The sequence below is a fragment of the Haliotis asinina genome, chromosome 2 (assembly GCF_037392515.1).
Source record: "Haliotis asinina isolate JCU_RB_2024 chromosome 2, JCU_Hal_asi_v2, whole genome shotgun sequence".
Lineage (NCBI taxonomy): Eukaryota > Metazoa > Mollusca > Gastropoda > Lepetellida > Haliotidae > Haliotis > Haliotis asinina.
In genome coordinates this window covers 100,415,782-100,429,152 of record NC_090281.1, presented here as the reverse complement: position 1 = coordinate 100,429,152, position 13,371 = coordinate 100,415,782, and the positions used below count along the sequence as shown (strand labels likewise).

Sequence of the window (13,371 nt, the reverse complement as noted above, 5' to 3'; positions counted from 1 at the left end):
TTTGACTACAGCAATAGTTTCCTGACATTCTTTGACTACAGCTATAGTTTCCTGACAGTCTATCACTACATCCTAGGTTTCCTGTTTTTTTTCACTACAGACATTATTTCTTGATAATCTACCATAATTCTCAGTGTATTGGCTTACTTGAAATCACTGCTTATAGATAAGTGTCCGCGCAATCCCAGGTTCATGGTATGGTTTGTTTTATTTTTTCTTTTCCTGACTCATGCTTATTATGTTTATCTCCTCCCTGTATGCGAAGATAGTGGAACACTTGAAATCCTTTGAAATTCTCTTCTACTTGAAGTGGATATAAATATACTCTCACCCACTGAAACCTCCCCTTAGTGCCAGTATATATTTTACAGGTGGTTTGGGCAAGTCAGACTTGGTTTTGGTTGTGGAAATCGTGCTCCCAGTGAAAGTTATGGCTGTCCATGGTTGATCTGCATATATTATGTCCTTCATGCAAATATATTTGTTCTTCCACTGTTTGCTGTGAACTTTGCAAGAATTTATCTGATTCAGAATTTGCATTATATCTATATACTGTTCAGAGGCATGCTAAGGACAAACGACAGAGGCTCTCTCTAGTGATTTCTAATTAATAGGTTGATTCTGCGTCTTGTAACTGTGTGTTGACCACTGCTGACATTCATGGCTTCAGTGATCCGCCAGACGTACCCTGGGGGTCATGGTTGTGATACCAACAAGGCTTTGTCTAGATCTCAGAATTAGGATCACTACTACTCCCTGAGGTACAGTCAAGATCAACATTCAGGGTCTACTAGACCTTCATCATCTACTTCTACAACAACGCTGCATCCTCCAGATAGTCTACTTTCTACACAGAAATCTACAGCATCTAACCTCAACACGTCAGATGTTTCTGTGAATCAACCATCACTGCATGTAATGCAGTCTTTAGACACAGGCCTCTTCATGCAAGAGTGCACCACTCACATGATTAATCTGTCGAACGGAAACATCAGTCTTCAGCTACAACTACAGTTGCCCTACGTTACAATTCATCAGCTGCATGAGGTCCATCGGATGAAAAGGATGCATTGTATGCACTCGCATGTTCATGGAAGTCATCACCATTGGCTGTATCATCTGAACGCAGATTGGATGAAGCACCTTCTATTAACTCACCAAGTGACCACTCTCATAGACCCTACTACAGCTGAAAGCATTCGTCGAAGACACCGTTATCATTCTTCCTCTTCCATCAGATGTGGACACATGTTGGATACATCTTCTGCAAATCTACAGTTGTCATATGGTATGGTTCAGCAGCTACTATAGTTCCGTCGGATGAAGAGGATGCATCGTATGAACACTCTCGTTCATGATGATCATCACCGTATGACCGGTTTGGATGACGCATCTTGTATCGACTCGATGAGTGCACGCACATAGGTATTCTGCTACAGCTGCAAGGATTCACCTACTGCATCCCCTGATTGTCATTATTTGTCATCTTTGTTGGATGTTAACTGCACTTGCAGGCCTGTGTGGAAACATTCACGAAATGACGACCTTTCCCGGGATTCACACAAATAGGAAGATCACTGTGACGTTCGATGCAGGGGCGACATTCACTGAACCCTTTTGGACCACAGGCAAATGTATTCGTGGAAGGTATGACTCATTGGAAAGTTGCTGGGGTGCATCAGAGGGAGAAGAAGTTGTTCTCTCAGACACAGAGATTAACCCTAGGTTTATGACTAGGCTAGACCTCACTTCACTATTGAAGGACTCCAACAACGCCATCACCTACAAAATGATCCACGATGACTTTGACATCTTGACCTTCCCACCATTTATGCCGAAATCTGCAGACAACTTATCTACGACTTGCCATACTGTGATGAAGTATCAGCATCAACACATCCTGTCCTTCAACACTCAGAGATTTACAATCAACACAGCAGTTATACTTGAACTCGTCAGCACTTCAGCAGGAAGGGTTCCCCGTATGCTTCATCAGGCTACAGCTTCAGATACTGGTCATCATCACCCTTGAACACGGATCTACATTCTTCAGTGGAATGTGCATGAATGCATGAACGTATTCAGTAAATGCGAACAATTCTATTAGACTGATGCATGTGGAATCTGCATACCAACATTCACTGTTTGAAGCCAGTGAGGAATTCGACAAGATTATTTGCGATGCTTCATTGAACCCCGTTACTATAGTCAACTTGTACCAACATGAGGAAACGTGGAAATGGCTTCAAGATGTCTATATAAAGATAACGATGGTATTATTGGCAGTTACACAGACACAATGACCTGAAAGACAGTCTACCTAAGTCAGTATTAAATGGTGGAAGGGTTTGCATGCTTTTACGTAGTCATCATTACACATGCTTAATCGTGTATCTCCAGGACAAGCCAAACAGTGAAGTTCGGACAAGCCTGAATGCCAGTGAGGGAATCACCGAGTGACGTCACATCTGACGACCTAAGCAGAATACAGCTGTTAGTCATGTGTCAGGATGTCATCTGCGGATGTAAGCAACCTTTCAGCGTTGGAAAGGCTTCATTTACAACACAGATAGCAGTCTACAGTGGCATTTGATTGTCTTCATGAGGCAAAGAGGTCTTCTTACAGCAGATTTAACGTTGTGTATCTTGAGGCCAGAAGCAACAGATGGCAGTTTTTTGCAGTGACAGCCAGACAGCTATGAATAGACTTCACATGGAGGACAGCTCATTCACAACTTAGAGTTTGATGATCTGAAGATGAAGTAATTCTGGTACCAACATCTTCATTACAGATGAAGCATGTACATACTACTTTACTAACTGTCTTCATGTATATTCTGCTGATTGAAATGTTACTGCAGCAATAAGCATGGCGTACACAGAACAGTATCGCATTATCGGAAGATATTGTTGTCAGAATTGGATCTAACTTAGTTCTACATACTGGGGAAGTAAAAATCTTTACAACATGAAAGTGTTGAGACAAGATTCAAGCCATGATACTGCAAGTTCTACTCTCTCCATTACTATTAGGAGAGCGGCAGTGTCTTCTCTATCTACTCATCTCAGCACAGCATTTGACCTGATGGGAAAGACTACAGATATGCTTGTTTAAGCTGGAAGACCAAAAATGCAGATTTAAGGCTTTCAACATCTCACAAGTGACACTCTTGACACAGACAACACTGTTTCTATCCGCCATAGCTACAGCAGCATGGATGTCAGAAATGCATGCTCTGGACTACAATCGTACATTGATCATCATGAGATTGCGTACCAATGACTGCGATGTGATTTTATCACCAAAAATCAACTACCTGGACAACTGGTACGACAATTCCACATCCCATTAGTATTGACAATTCCAGGGCTACATGACACAGGATTTATCATTATGCCAAGTCAGAGCATTGAAAATACATCTTCAGGGAACTAAGTCAGAAAGACAAATGTTCAGGTGCCTATTCATCCCACTATCTGCTGAGATATCTATGAAAGTATCCTGCAACACTATCTCAGCATGGATGAGAGGTGTTATACTGAGGCCCTCCAAAGCAAGCAGGATGCAAACCTCCACAAACTTCCAACTCCCATGAAGTGACAGCCTCGGTGTCGACACTTGCTGTACATGGAAACTGCCCACTAACATGTATAATGGAGGGCTGAATTTGGAAATCAAATACGTTTGCCAGTCACTACCTCTGGATATCGCCACAGAGAATGTCTCAGCCAGTTTGGGCCACATGTTGTTTCACTCACCCCTTTAGCATGTAACTTGTTGAGACCAAAACTCTTGGCAGAGTATAATGGTTGAAAGTCCATATGCACGTCTTGAGTAGGCTTTCCTGAGTGATTATGACTCACGGCTCCAAATGAAGATACTTGTACATGAAGAAGGGTCGCAACTGCTCTTGATAGAAATCTTGACATACAGTTGCAATAGACACTAGCGGGATGCTAGCTGATATATATATCATCACATTCCAGTCAACGAATGCCTCACGAGAAGAGAAGTTCAACTGAGTGTGATTCCCCCCGTCTCACAAATGAACATTGGAAGAACAGGACCAAACTATCGTCATAGCTCCAGAAGGGGGAAAGTACTGGGCGTACTTATATGGCACCCAACAGAATCCATTGTGGCCTGAACCACTGCTGTTTGTCATATTCTGTAAGCGTAATAAGCATGAGTCAGGATGTAATTTTCTGAATAAAATTGATATTAATACTTATCCTGACTCATGGCATCAAGCCCTCCCAATCACCCTTCTCAGGCACACTGAATTCACAGTAATTCTCGTGTCAGGTTAATGAGAATTGGAGAGAGTGACAAGCATGGTTGGTCATGTGACCGTAATGGCACAAAAAGGAGGCTTCCAGTGGGTGAGTGTATAGTATGTCTGCTTCACTTGGAAGTGAACTTAAGGGGATTTCAAGGGTTCCTCTATCTTTCCACAGAGGGAGGAGATAAGCATGATAAGCATGAGTCCGAATAAGTATAAAATATCACTTTTATTCCGAAAATTACATACTTTTCAACAAATGTGGACTGTTCAGTGTTGGCATCTGCTTATAGTAAAATGAAATGTTATTCCTCCATCTTAATTCTATTAGTTGGCTGCTGATTCTGTGTTTCTGTAGTTCGTATGTTGACAATACAGCCCCAGTGTCAGTTAATTGATGCCATCTTCTGTTTCAGTCAAGACAGAAGGGGTGGATACACCTCATTTAGGGGCAGTGGAGGTTCCCCCTCCCATCCTCAGCCCCAATGGTCCAGTTGAGCACACCCCTTCCCCAGCCACCACAACAGTAATGCCAACACTCACACAAAACCTGGCCCCAAGGGCAGATAAATCTAACAAGGATGATGGTGCAGTTTGTCTCAGTGCTGAACCTGGGTCCACTCCAGTTCTCCTAACAACAGGTAGGGTTAACTACTGGTTCTCCTAACAACAACTAGGGTTAACTGCCAGTTCTCCTAACAATAGGTAGGGCAAACTACCAGTTCTCCTAACAGCAGGTAAGGTTAACTACCAGTACTCCTCACAACAGGTAAGGTTAACTACCAGTTCTCCTCACAACAGGTAAGGTTAACTACCAGTTCTCCTCACAACAGGTAAGGTTAACTACCAGTACTCCTCACAACAGGTAAGGTTAACTACCAGTTCTCCTCACAACAGGTAAGGTTAACTACCAGTTCTCCTCACAACAGGTAAGGTTAACTACCAGTACTCCTCACAACAGGTAAGGTTAACTACCAGTACTCCTCACAACAGGTAAGGTTAACTACCAGTACTCCTCACAACAGGTAAGGTTAACTACCAGTACTCCTCACAACAGGTAAGGTTAACTACCAGTACTCCTCACAACAGGTAAGGTTAACTACCAGTACTCCTCACAACAGGTAAGGTTAACTACCAGTACTCCTAACAATCAGTTCTCCTAACAACAGGTAAGTTTAACAAATGGTTCTCTTAACAACAGGTTTGTTTGTTTAAAATATCTTAGTTGATACACAAGAAAGGGTTAACAGGAAGATCTTTACAGAAACAGAAAAGGTTAACTCATTTACACAGATCAGTGCAAAATAAGTAAAACGATTTACTGTTGTAGTTTTCCTTCCACTCACTATCGCAGAACTGTTATTCGATTTGGGTTTTTATTTATTTTAGTTTAAAAAATCACACCTTCAGTGAATGAATAATACCTTTTATGATACTTTTCCTCTGTTCCAGTTGAACCAAAGTAATTCCTGATGCAAAATGAGGATGCATTTGTTGTTGAACAAATATGAACGTGTGACCCTAAGCTGTGGCCATCTGTGATTCCATCACAGCAAGTCATCTCACATAATACATTACTGTACATACATCAGAGAATCATCTCATAATAGTATTGAATCATGACAACAAATGAGTCAGTTCCTGTCTTGTTTCATCCACGTCTCAGTGTGTCAAGATCAGCTTGGAAATGTTATGAATGGCTAGGGTTGTGGTATGAGGCCGACCTGCAGAAGATCAGCCAATCAACAATGCAGGAAAGTCATGCAGCAGATCGCTTGTCTCCATCCATGTGTGAAGAGGGCAGGACCATGGTAACTGTCCTTTCAAATCTGTGGATGGCTACACATTAGATAAGTATTCTGCTCCACAAAGGTTACCAGTACCCAAGTGAGCATTCCTCAAGAGACCACCAGTAGCATGGAAAAGGAATTCCAAATGTCTGATGTCTTTTGGGATGTACTACAGACACTGTTGTGGATGGCCCTCCTTGCTGGGGTGCAATGACATCGATGGCAAGATGTGAATTATACTATCTTGGAATATTTTATGCCCTCATTTAAACTTTGTCGATGGACATGCTGCCGCTGTTGAAGCAGGTTGTTGGTAAGATAGTTGTGGTGGTGATGACCGGATGGAGAGAAGCAGCTAGGTCTTGTCCTTCATAACAGATCTGTCTCAGTGATTCAGTATTTCTCTCCACTTTTTGTTAACCAGTCTGTGGTCACCATGGCCACAAATCAAGGCATGTACTAAATATGTTACAACAATTTCTACAGTGCCATGTGTGAAGCTGATGTGTTGAGAAGAGTGTTGGATGACCAATTCAGATCGACCACCTGTCCTCAACTAGATGCATTTGTAAGATCACATGTGTAAGAGATCACATGTGTACTGTTCTTGTTTGTATTGTGTTCATTTTAGAAAATACCCCACCCTTAACTTAGAAAACAAATACCTTTTGTAAAGTTGACATAATCATGAAATGGTTAGGCACTTTGTTTCCTGTATGAGTGAAGTGTTTGTGTTGTCTATTCAAATGGTCAAACTGCATTAGTCATGAACTCAACTGTGTCTGTCTCATCAAACATGGATGTTTTGATGGTTGAAGCACACTAGGAATGTAAATATTTTACATGAATACTGGGTGACATTTATTTATTCATTGGGTTGTTTTTTGAAGAGAGACTTGGCAGTTATGAGCAACAAAGGGAACAGGTGGTGCTTCTTATAAGTGCTAACGTCAATTGTGCAGGTTGTCTGCTTCTAAGTGCTATCTGGCTCAGGTTGTTTGTTCATGTAGAAACAGAAGCAAAACTGTCAGTGATGATCTGCAGAACTGGTGCTTCGTCTTAGCAAGGGTAATATTGGGTGTTCATTATGGATCCAATCAAGCTGGCATTGCCACAACTCCTCCACATCGGTTTGCTAGTTATGGTTGCAGGACATGGCTTCAGATCGTATTGGTAATCCACTTTCCACCCATTTTCTACTGTAGAATTTTGTGATTTTAGTGAGTGTTTTCTTCAGGCTTCCGGGGATTATAAGGAACTCGTCCATGTTGAAATGTGAGGTTAAAGGTTTACATGTTTGTGCAGTATTCTTCTTATTTTATTGGTTTGGAAACAAAGATGGCGTTGTGTATGAAGGTGAATTTCCAGCTCCAACCTGCATCTTGCCTAGCTTCCTCTTGAGTTCTCTCATCTTATTTTAGATAAAATCTTGTAGATATATGTGGGACTGAAGAAAGGAAGTAGGAAAGAGATAAGTTGTTGAATGGAGGGAAACCATTCCATCTGTGAGCAAGTCAGCCTCCTGGATTGTGTCATCAACCCAACAGTTGCCATGGATTTGAATTCATTTGCAGTGGTAGGAATGAACCCCATTTGTTCACATCTATGAAACATGGGCACCATCCACAGTGATCCCATACTCATGATCGTCAGACAACGTCGGATTTCGTTTGGACGTCCACTGAGCCATCTGATCATGTCTTGACAATGAACATGTCCATCGAGTCATCTCTTTTTATCTTGACGATGAACATAACATTTTCAGTTATTTTATGCATGATCCCTTGGAGGAATGAAAAAATGTTATGCCTGATAAAACCTTTGTGACTGATCATGATCTGGTTTAGTGGGAGACCTGTCAGTTGCCATGTGTAAGTTGTTGTCTTGGTGATCACTTTATCTGAAATGACTCCTGCCATGTTTCCATGGTGACAGGGAACATCTCTTGATGGAATATAACATTGTTTTCACAAGTCATATATTGGCATGCTTCTTACTTGATGAAACAGAGTTGTTACTGTGGTGATAATTCAGCTATGGTATTTAGAGGTATGAGCTGTTTGTTGTTTTGGTTGTGAAGTCTGCCTATGTAGTGCAACTGTGTATGCAGACTGTGTAAGAGATATAGAAAAACTGTTAAAACTGCCCTAGTTTATGTGCCCGAAGTCAGGATTCCATCTTGTGTCTTTGGTTTGCTGTCAGACTGTGATTAGTTCAACATCAGGAGTTATAACTTAAGTCACATTTCTTAATTTTCAGTTTCTTTCAATACAAATATTTTTCTCAGAAGAGCGGATAAATATATTGTAAATATCATGAAGAGTTGTTTCAGAATGTCTCAATCATCAAGATAGTGTAACTCCAAACATTTTCCCAAGATTTAGGATATGAGATTTTCTAAGTCAACACATTACCTTGATATTGACAAGGTTTGATGTATATTTAATTATGCCATCATCTTGATCACATTGACATAGTTCTGTGAGTAAATCATCAATCATCAATTGGTAATTTCATTGACAAGGTTCTGTCTAATTCATCACCATGATCACTTTGAAAAGATAAATACATCACCACCTTGATCATAACAGGGTTTTTTGTGTAAAATGTTTGCACGTTGATCCTGATATCAGGGCTCCATGCTATTTTGTATTGGTTGTACAGACAACAGATTTGTAAACTGCCTATTCTGCTCTTGTTGATGCCCAGTTCCACCATGCTGTTGCAGTGTGACAGCTGTCTTTAGGCTGTGTTCAAAGAATGGAGTTGTGATACTCACTCACTTGCCACTTACAACCAGACTCCTGTATATGGGGGATGTTACTATGGACATAATTGAAGTAACCGAGGATCTGAAGCACAAACTACATGAAACTTGTCCTGTTGGAGCTCACTAGCTGAGTATCTGTGAGTTGATTTGAACCACATTCAATATACAAAACCTGGAAATAGATTTGAGTAATCTTGCTTAGTTGAAGGTTTTTACAATCCTTAAGAATGGTTGAATATGGGACAGTGAGAAGTAGTGAATATCATGATCAGATGAATAGTTACCGGTGCTGAGCATGAATAATTACACCCTGTCATGAACTCCATAAACCTATAGAGAACACTGCCTGTTTTATACTAATCTGAAGTGGTGTTAGTACTGCAGATATCTGCCTTTGTTCAGTGAGGGCCAAGAAATTGTTGAAATATTGGACACTGGCTAATGAAGAGCATTGAGTGACATGAAGAGCATGATAGCTGTGTTCAAGGCCTAGCATGTCCAGGAACTTGGGCAGACAACTTGTTACATCACCCCAATGTTTTCCAATATATCTGTTGTTTCTGTCCATTGTTTCTGTCTGTTAACCTCACCTGACATACTCAATGGTCTGGCCAAGACATCTTACATCCTTCACAACTACCAAGTCTACCTCTCTCATCTTCACTTCATCACTTTTTTAGTACAGTGGAGCACAGTTGTCTTGATATTTACAGGACCAGGAAAAAATAACGACTTATCCGAATATTGATACATCTGAGTTGGGCATATCATCACAAACCAACATGAAAGAAATGAAAGAAAACAGGTGGGGGTGGGGGTTGGGCTGGTTCCTCACTGTCATTCTCACTGTCACAAATACGTGATGACACAATTCCCTGATTACATTCTTGCAATATTTAGATTTGATACTATAATCTGTTGTCAGGAGTGTTAAGTTGAAATAGGGAGGACATCCTAACTAGAAAAACAAATGGCACCTACAACTGAATCAGCTTTAATTAGCTTACACTACTTCTACCTTTGAGTCATGTCGGAGTGTGTGTGTAAACGTGGAGACAGTCACAGTTCAGATGGATACTTGTCCTAGAAAGGTGTATATCGACTTTATGTGCAAATATCAAGTTAAAAGGTTAAATTTTTTAGTTTGTCAAGATCATGAAATCATATTGAAATATCCAAAGTATGGAGACATTCGTATTGAGTTAAAACGGTCCACATAATGATAACTAACTAAGGACAATGCCGGGACAGAGAAACTATATCAAGACAACCGAGATACCAACTTAAAAGAGTTGGACACACACTGACAAGATACAGTTGAACACCATTGTAACACCTACAGTTTTGCGCTGTAAATTTGGTTCCTCCTAATTTATGCTCACAGTGTTACGGAAAGAACGGCATGTTACAGTACCTACCCTAGATTTGCCTGCTCAGCAGCTAGGATGCTTCTTATACAAGTCACAGAAACACTTGTTATCTAATCCAGGTTTGCTAAGGGGCAACCATTGCATCTTACTGGGAAATACATTTGTGTGTAAGGTTTTTCATAAGTAAGAAATTCTTCCTGGACATTTTCACATGCTGACATGTTGAAACAGCAAACTAATATTTTCAGCCTGGACTCCCACCCTCCCCTACATGGTATGGGTTTTATGGTAGTAACTTTAGGGCAGTGATGTGATTGCACAGGCCATTAAGTATGTCCGATAAGGCACAGGTTCATCTTGACTCTCGAGAGAACCTGCCTGTGCTCTCTAAGGCAATAAAATTGGGGTATTTTATATGTTTGTACTTGGTTGTACAAGGGACAGTACTTTTGTTGTGATTGATGGTGCACCACCATTCTTCAGATGGAAAGGGCAGCAACTACAAAGGACACATCTTTATTTATCAGATTAAACAATCATTAATACAATGTATGTCTGTCTTGTGTCTTCATCGCTGACCGGTGTTCAACATCACAGCAGTTCATCTCCATGTTGTCCTTGATGAGGAAAATGCACCAATGAAAGCACACCAAGAGATGGGGCAGATCATGGTACATCCATGGAGGCACCTCTACAGACACACACATAACTGGGATATTGATTTCTATGGTAACATTTACAGCAAATTTTGCACATATGTGATGACCCCCATAAAGGATGACAGCGATTGTTCAGGCCTGATGACGATAACCTCCAAGATTTCACTCATAATGGCCTCTTCATATTGGCTATTCAGACCAGGTTTGGAAAAGAGATGTCTTTTTAAACAATATCAAACAGATTTAAGTGCATCCGTTAATGAAAATATCTCTTTTGTCTCAAACAAATCATAACTTGGGTTCATTTTCTAGTTATTTACTAAAATGGGTATTTGTAGGATGGCATTATGCACACCATACAAATCACCTAACACTCTTGTGTTATACTGGAGTCAACAAGAACATCCACTTGAAACTGCCCTTAGTTATGTGCCATAATAATAATGTTCCACTTGTTGATTTTGCTGAAGATGTTGCTCAGCATATAGAGCGTGATCACATATAAAGATTTCTGTAAAACACATTTGTTTTTGTACTGGTGTTATCTCTGAGGTGTGGAACAATTGTTCTGCTATCAGTGAAAATAAACTTTAATGAATACTTTTAGATGCTTCTTGAATTATTAATACTGGTATGACTTAATTTGCATCTTACATTTCCAAACAGGATAAGTACCACAAAAGAGGATGAGTGGGTGAGTCAAAGAGTTCTAGTCTTGGTGGCAGTATTTCCGCCACAGCGCCTACAAAAGTTATACAATCATGACACATAAACTGAGGATATTAAAACTTGCAGACAAATTACATTAAAAACAACCTTAATATCACAGATAAGGAAGTGCTGCTAGCATGTAAATCGACAACTATGGACAATAGAATATACTGTAGGCTACAGATCAACATCCCCGGGACATGAGGACATATGGTACGTTTGCTACGTAGGAGCTAGATTTACACCATTACTTCAGCCAATGGTGATTGTGTCATTTATCTATCTAACATGCTTATCACAACCTATCAAACAAAATTATGCAACTTCTTATAAAAACTCCATTACTGAATAACAACAAACATTATTATGAAGATTCTCAACTGAAGACAAAAGTGATCACAACAGACAGTACACAAGACAGTACGCAATGAATGTCCATCATGTATAGTGATTTGTTACCCTACAAAACATCACCTGCTTCAAATAATAACCTCAACAAACTTAACATTAGTGACTACCATATTACAGCTATATGGCGGCGGTCTGTAAATAATCTCCAGTGATCAACAACATGAGCATCGTTCTGCACAATAGGGAACCAAAGACATATGCCAACAAAGTCAGCAAGCCTGACCACCTGATCACGTTAGTCACCTCTTACAACACGCATAATCGCCTTTTATGGCAAGCATGGGTTGCTGAAGCCCTATTCTACCCCGGGACCTTCACGGGTATCCAGATTTGAAGAGGTCATGAGAGTGCCACACAAGATATTCATGGATATTCATAAGGTGCAAAATCCTCCATGTTGCATCCCTTATGATGAATGAATCATGGTCAAGTGTGTCCTGGTTGAAAGTTGATTTTTCTATCACAAGGAATAAATATTGCAGTGTCAAACAGTGGATCTTTTATCCTGTTATTTTATAATTGACTGAAGGAAATAGACTTGATGCATATGTACATGTAGATGAAAGGTACTCTATGATTGGTAGTATGAACTAGCAACTGTGATTGTTACATAGAGGAGTATCCTCAAAGGAGTTGAAGTACCATAAGCATATTTACCTCATGAGAGGATACACTCTCTCAGCATATTTACTTTACCATCTTTCTATTTGTACTTCACATTCATCTTATAGATGGCTAAATCTGTCATGTTTACCAACATCTAAACAGACTCTGTAAACTATGGTCCATGCAGGTAACAGAGGCACTTCAAGTCCCTGTGGGCCCTTGTATGGCAATATATACCTTTACATATAGTCCCCATGGGCCCTTGTCTGGTGATATGTGTATCTTTAGTCCCCATGGGCCCTTGTCTGGTGATATACCTTTAGACCCCATGAGCCCTTGTCTGGTGATATACCTGTAGTCCCCATGGGCCCTTGCCTGGTGATATACCTGTAGTCCCCATGGGCTCTTGTCTGGTGATATACCTTTAGTCTCCATTGGCCCTTGTCTGGTGACATACCTTTAGTCCCCATGGGTTCTTATGTAGTCCCCATGGGTTCTTATGTGGTGATATACCTTTAGTCCCCATGGGTTCTTGTGTTGTGATATACCTTTAGTCCCCATGAGCCCTTGTCTGGTGATATACCTTTAGTCCCCATGTGCCCTTGCCTGGTTATATGTATATCTTTAGTCCCCATGAGCCCTTGTGTGGTGATATACCTTTAGTTCCCAAGGGCCCTTGTCTGGTGATGTACCTTTAATTATTGTTGGCCAATAACCTGTTTTATTTTATTTTATTCCAAAGTGAAATAGTTGCATATTTTCATGCTACTT

The 13,371-nt window shown here is 40.5% G+C and overlaps 1 protein-coding gene across 1 annotated transcript in view; it reads left to right on the top strand.

The window, feature by feature from the left end:
* Window positions 1-11,478, top strand: part of LOC137274699 (MBT domain-containing protein 1-like) — a 69,631-nt gene extending 58,153 nt beyond the window's left edge. The window contains exons 21-22 of the mRNA XM_067808047.1: window positions 4,700-4,924; window positions 5,736-11,478. Coding sequence (XP_067664148.1) covers window positions 4,700-4,924; window positions 5,736-5,749 — 239 coding nt within the window. The 3' untranslated portion in view covers window positions 5,750-11,478. The remainder of the gene's footprint in view (window positions 1-4,699; window positions 4,925-5,735) is intronic.
* The last annotated feature ends 1,893 nt before the right edge of the window (window positions 11,479-13,371 follow it).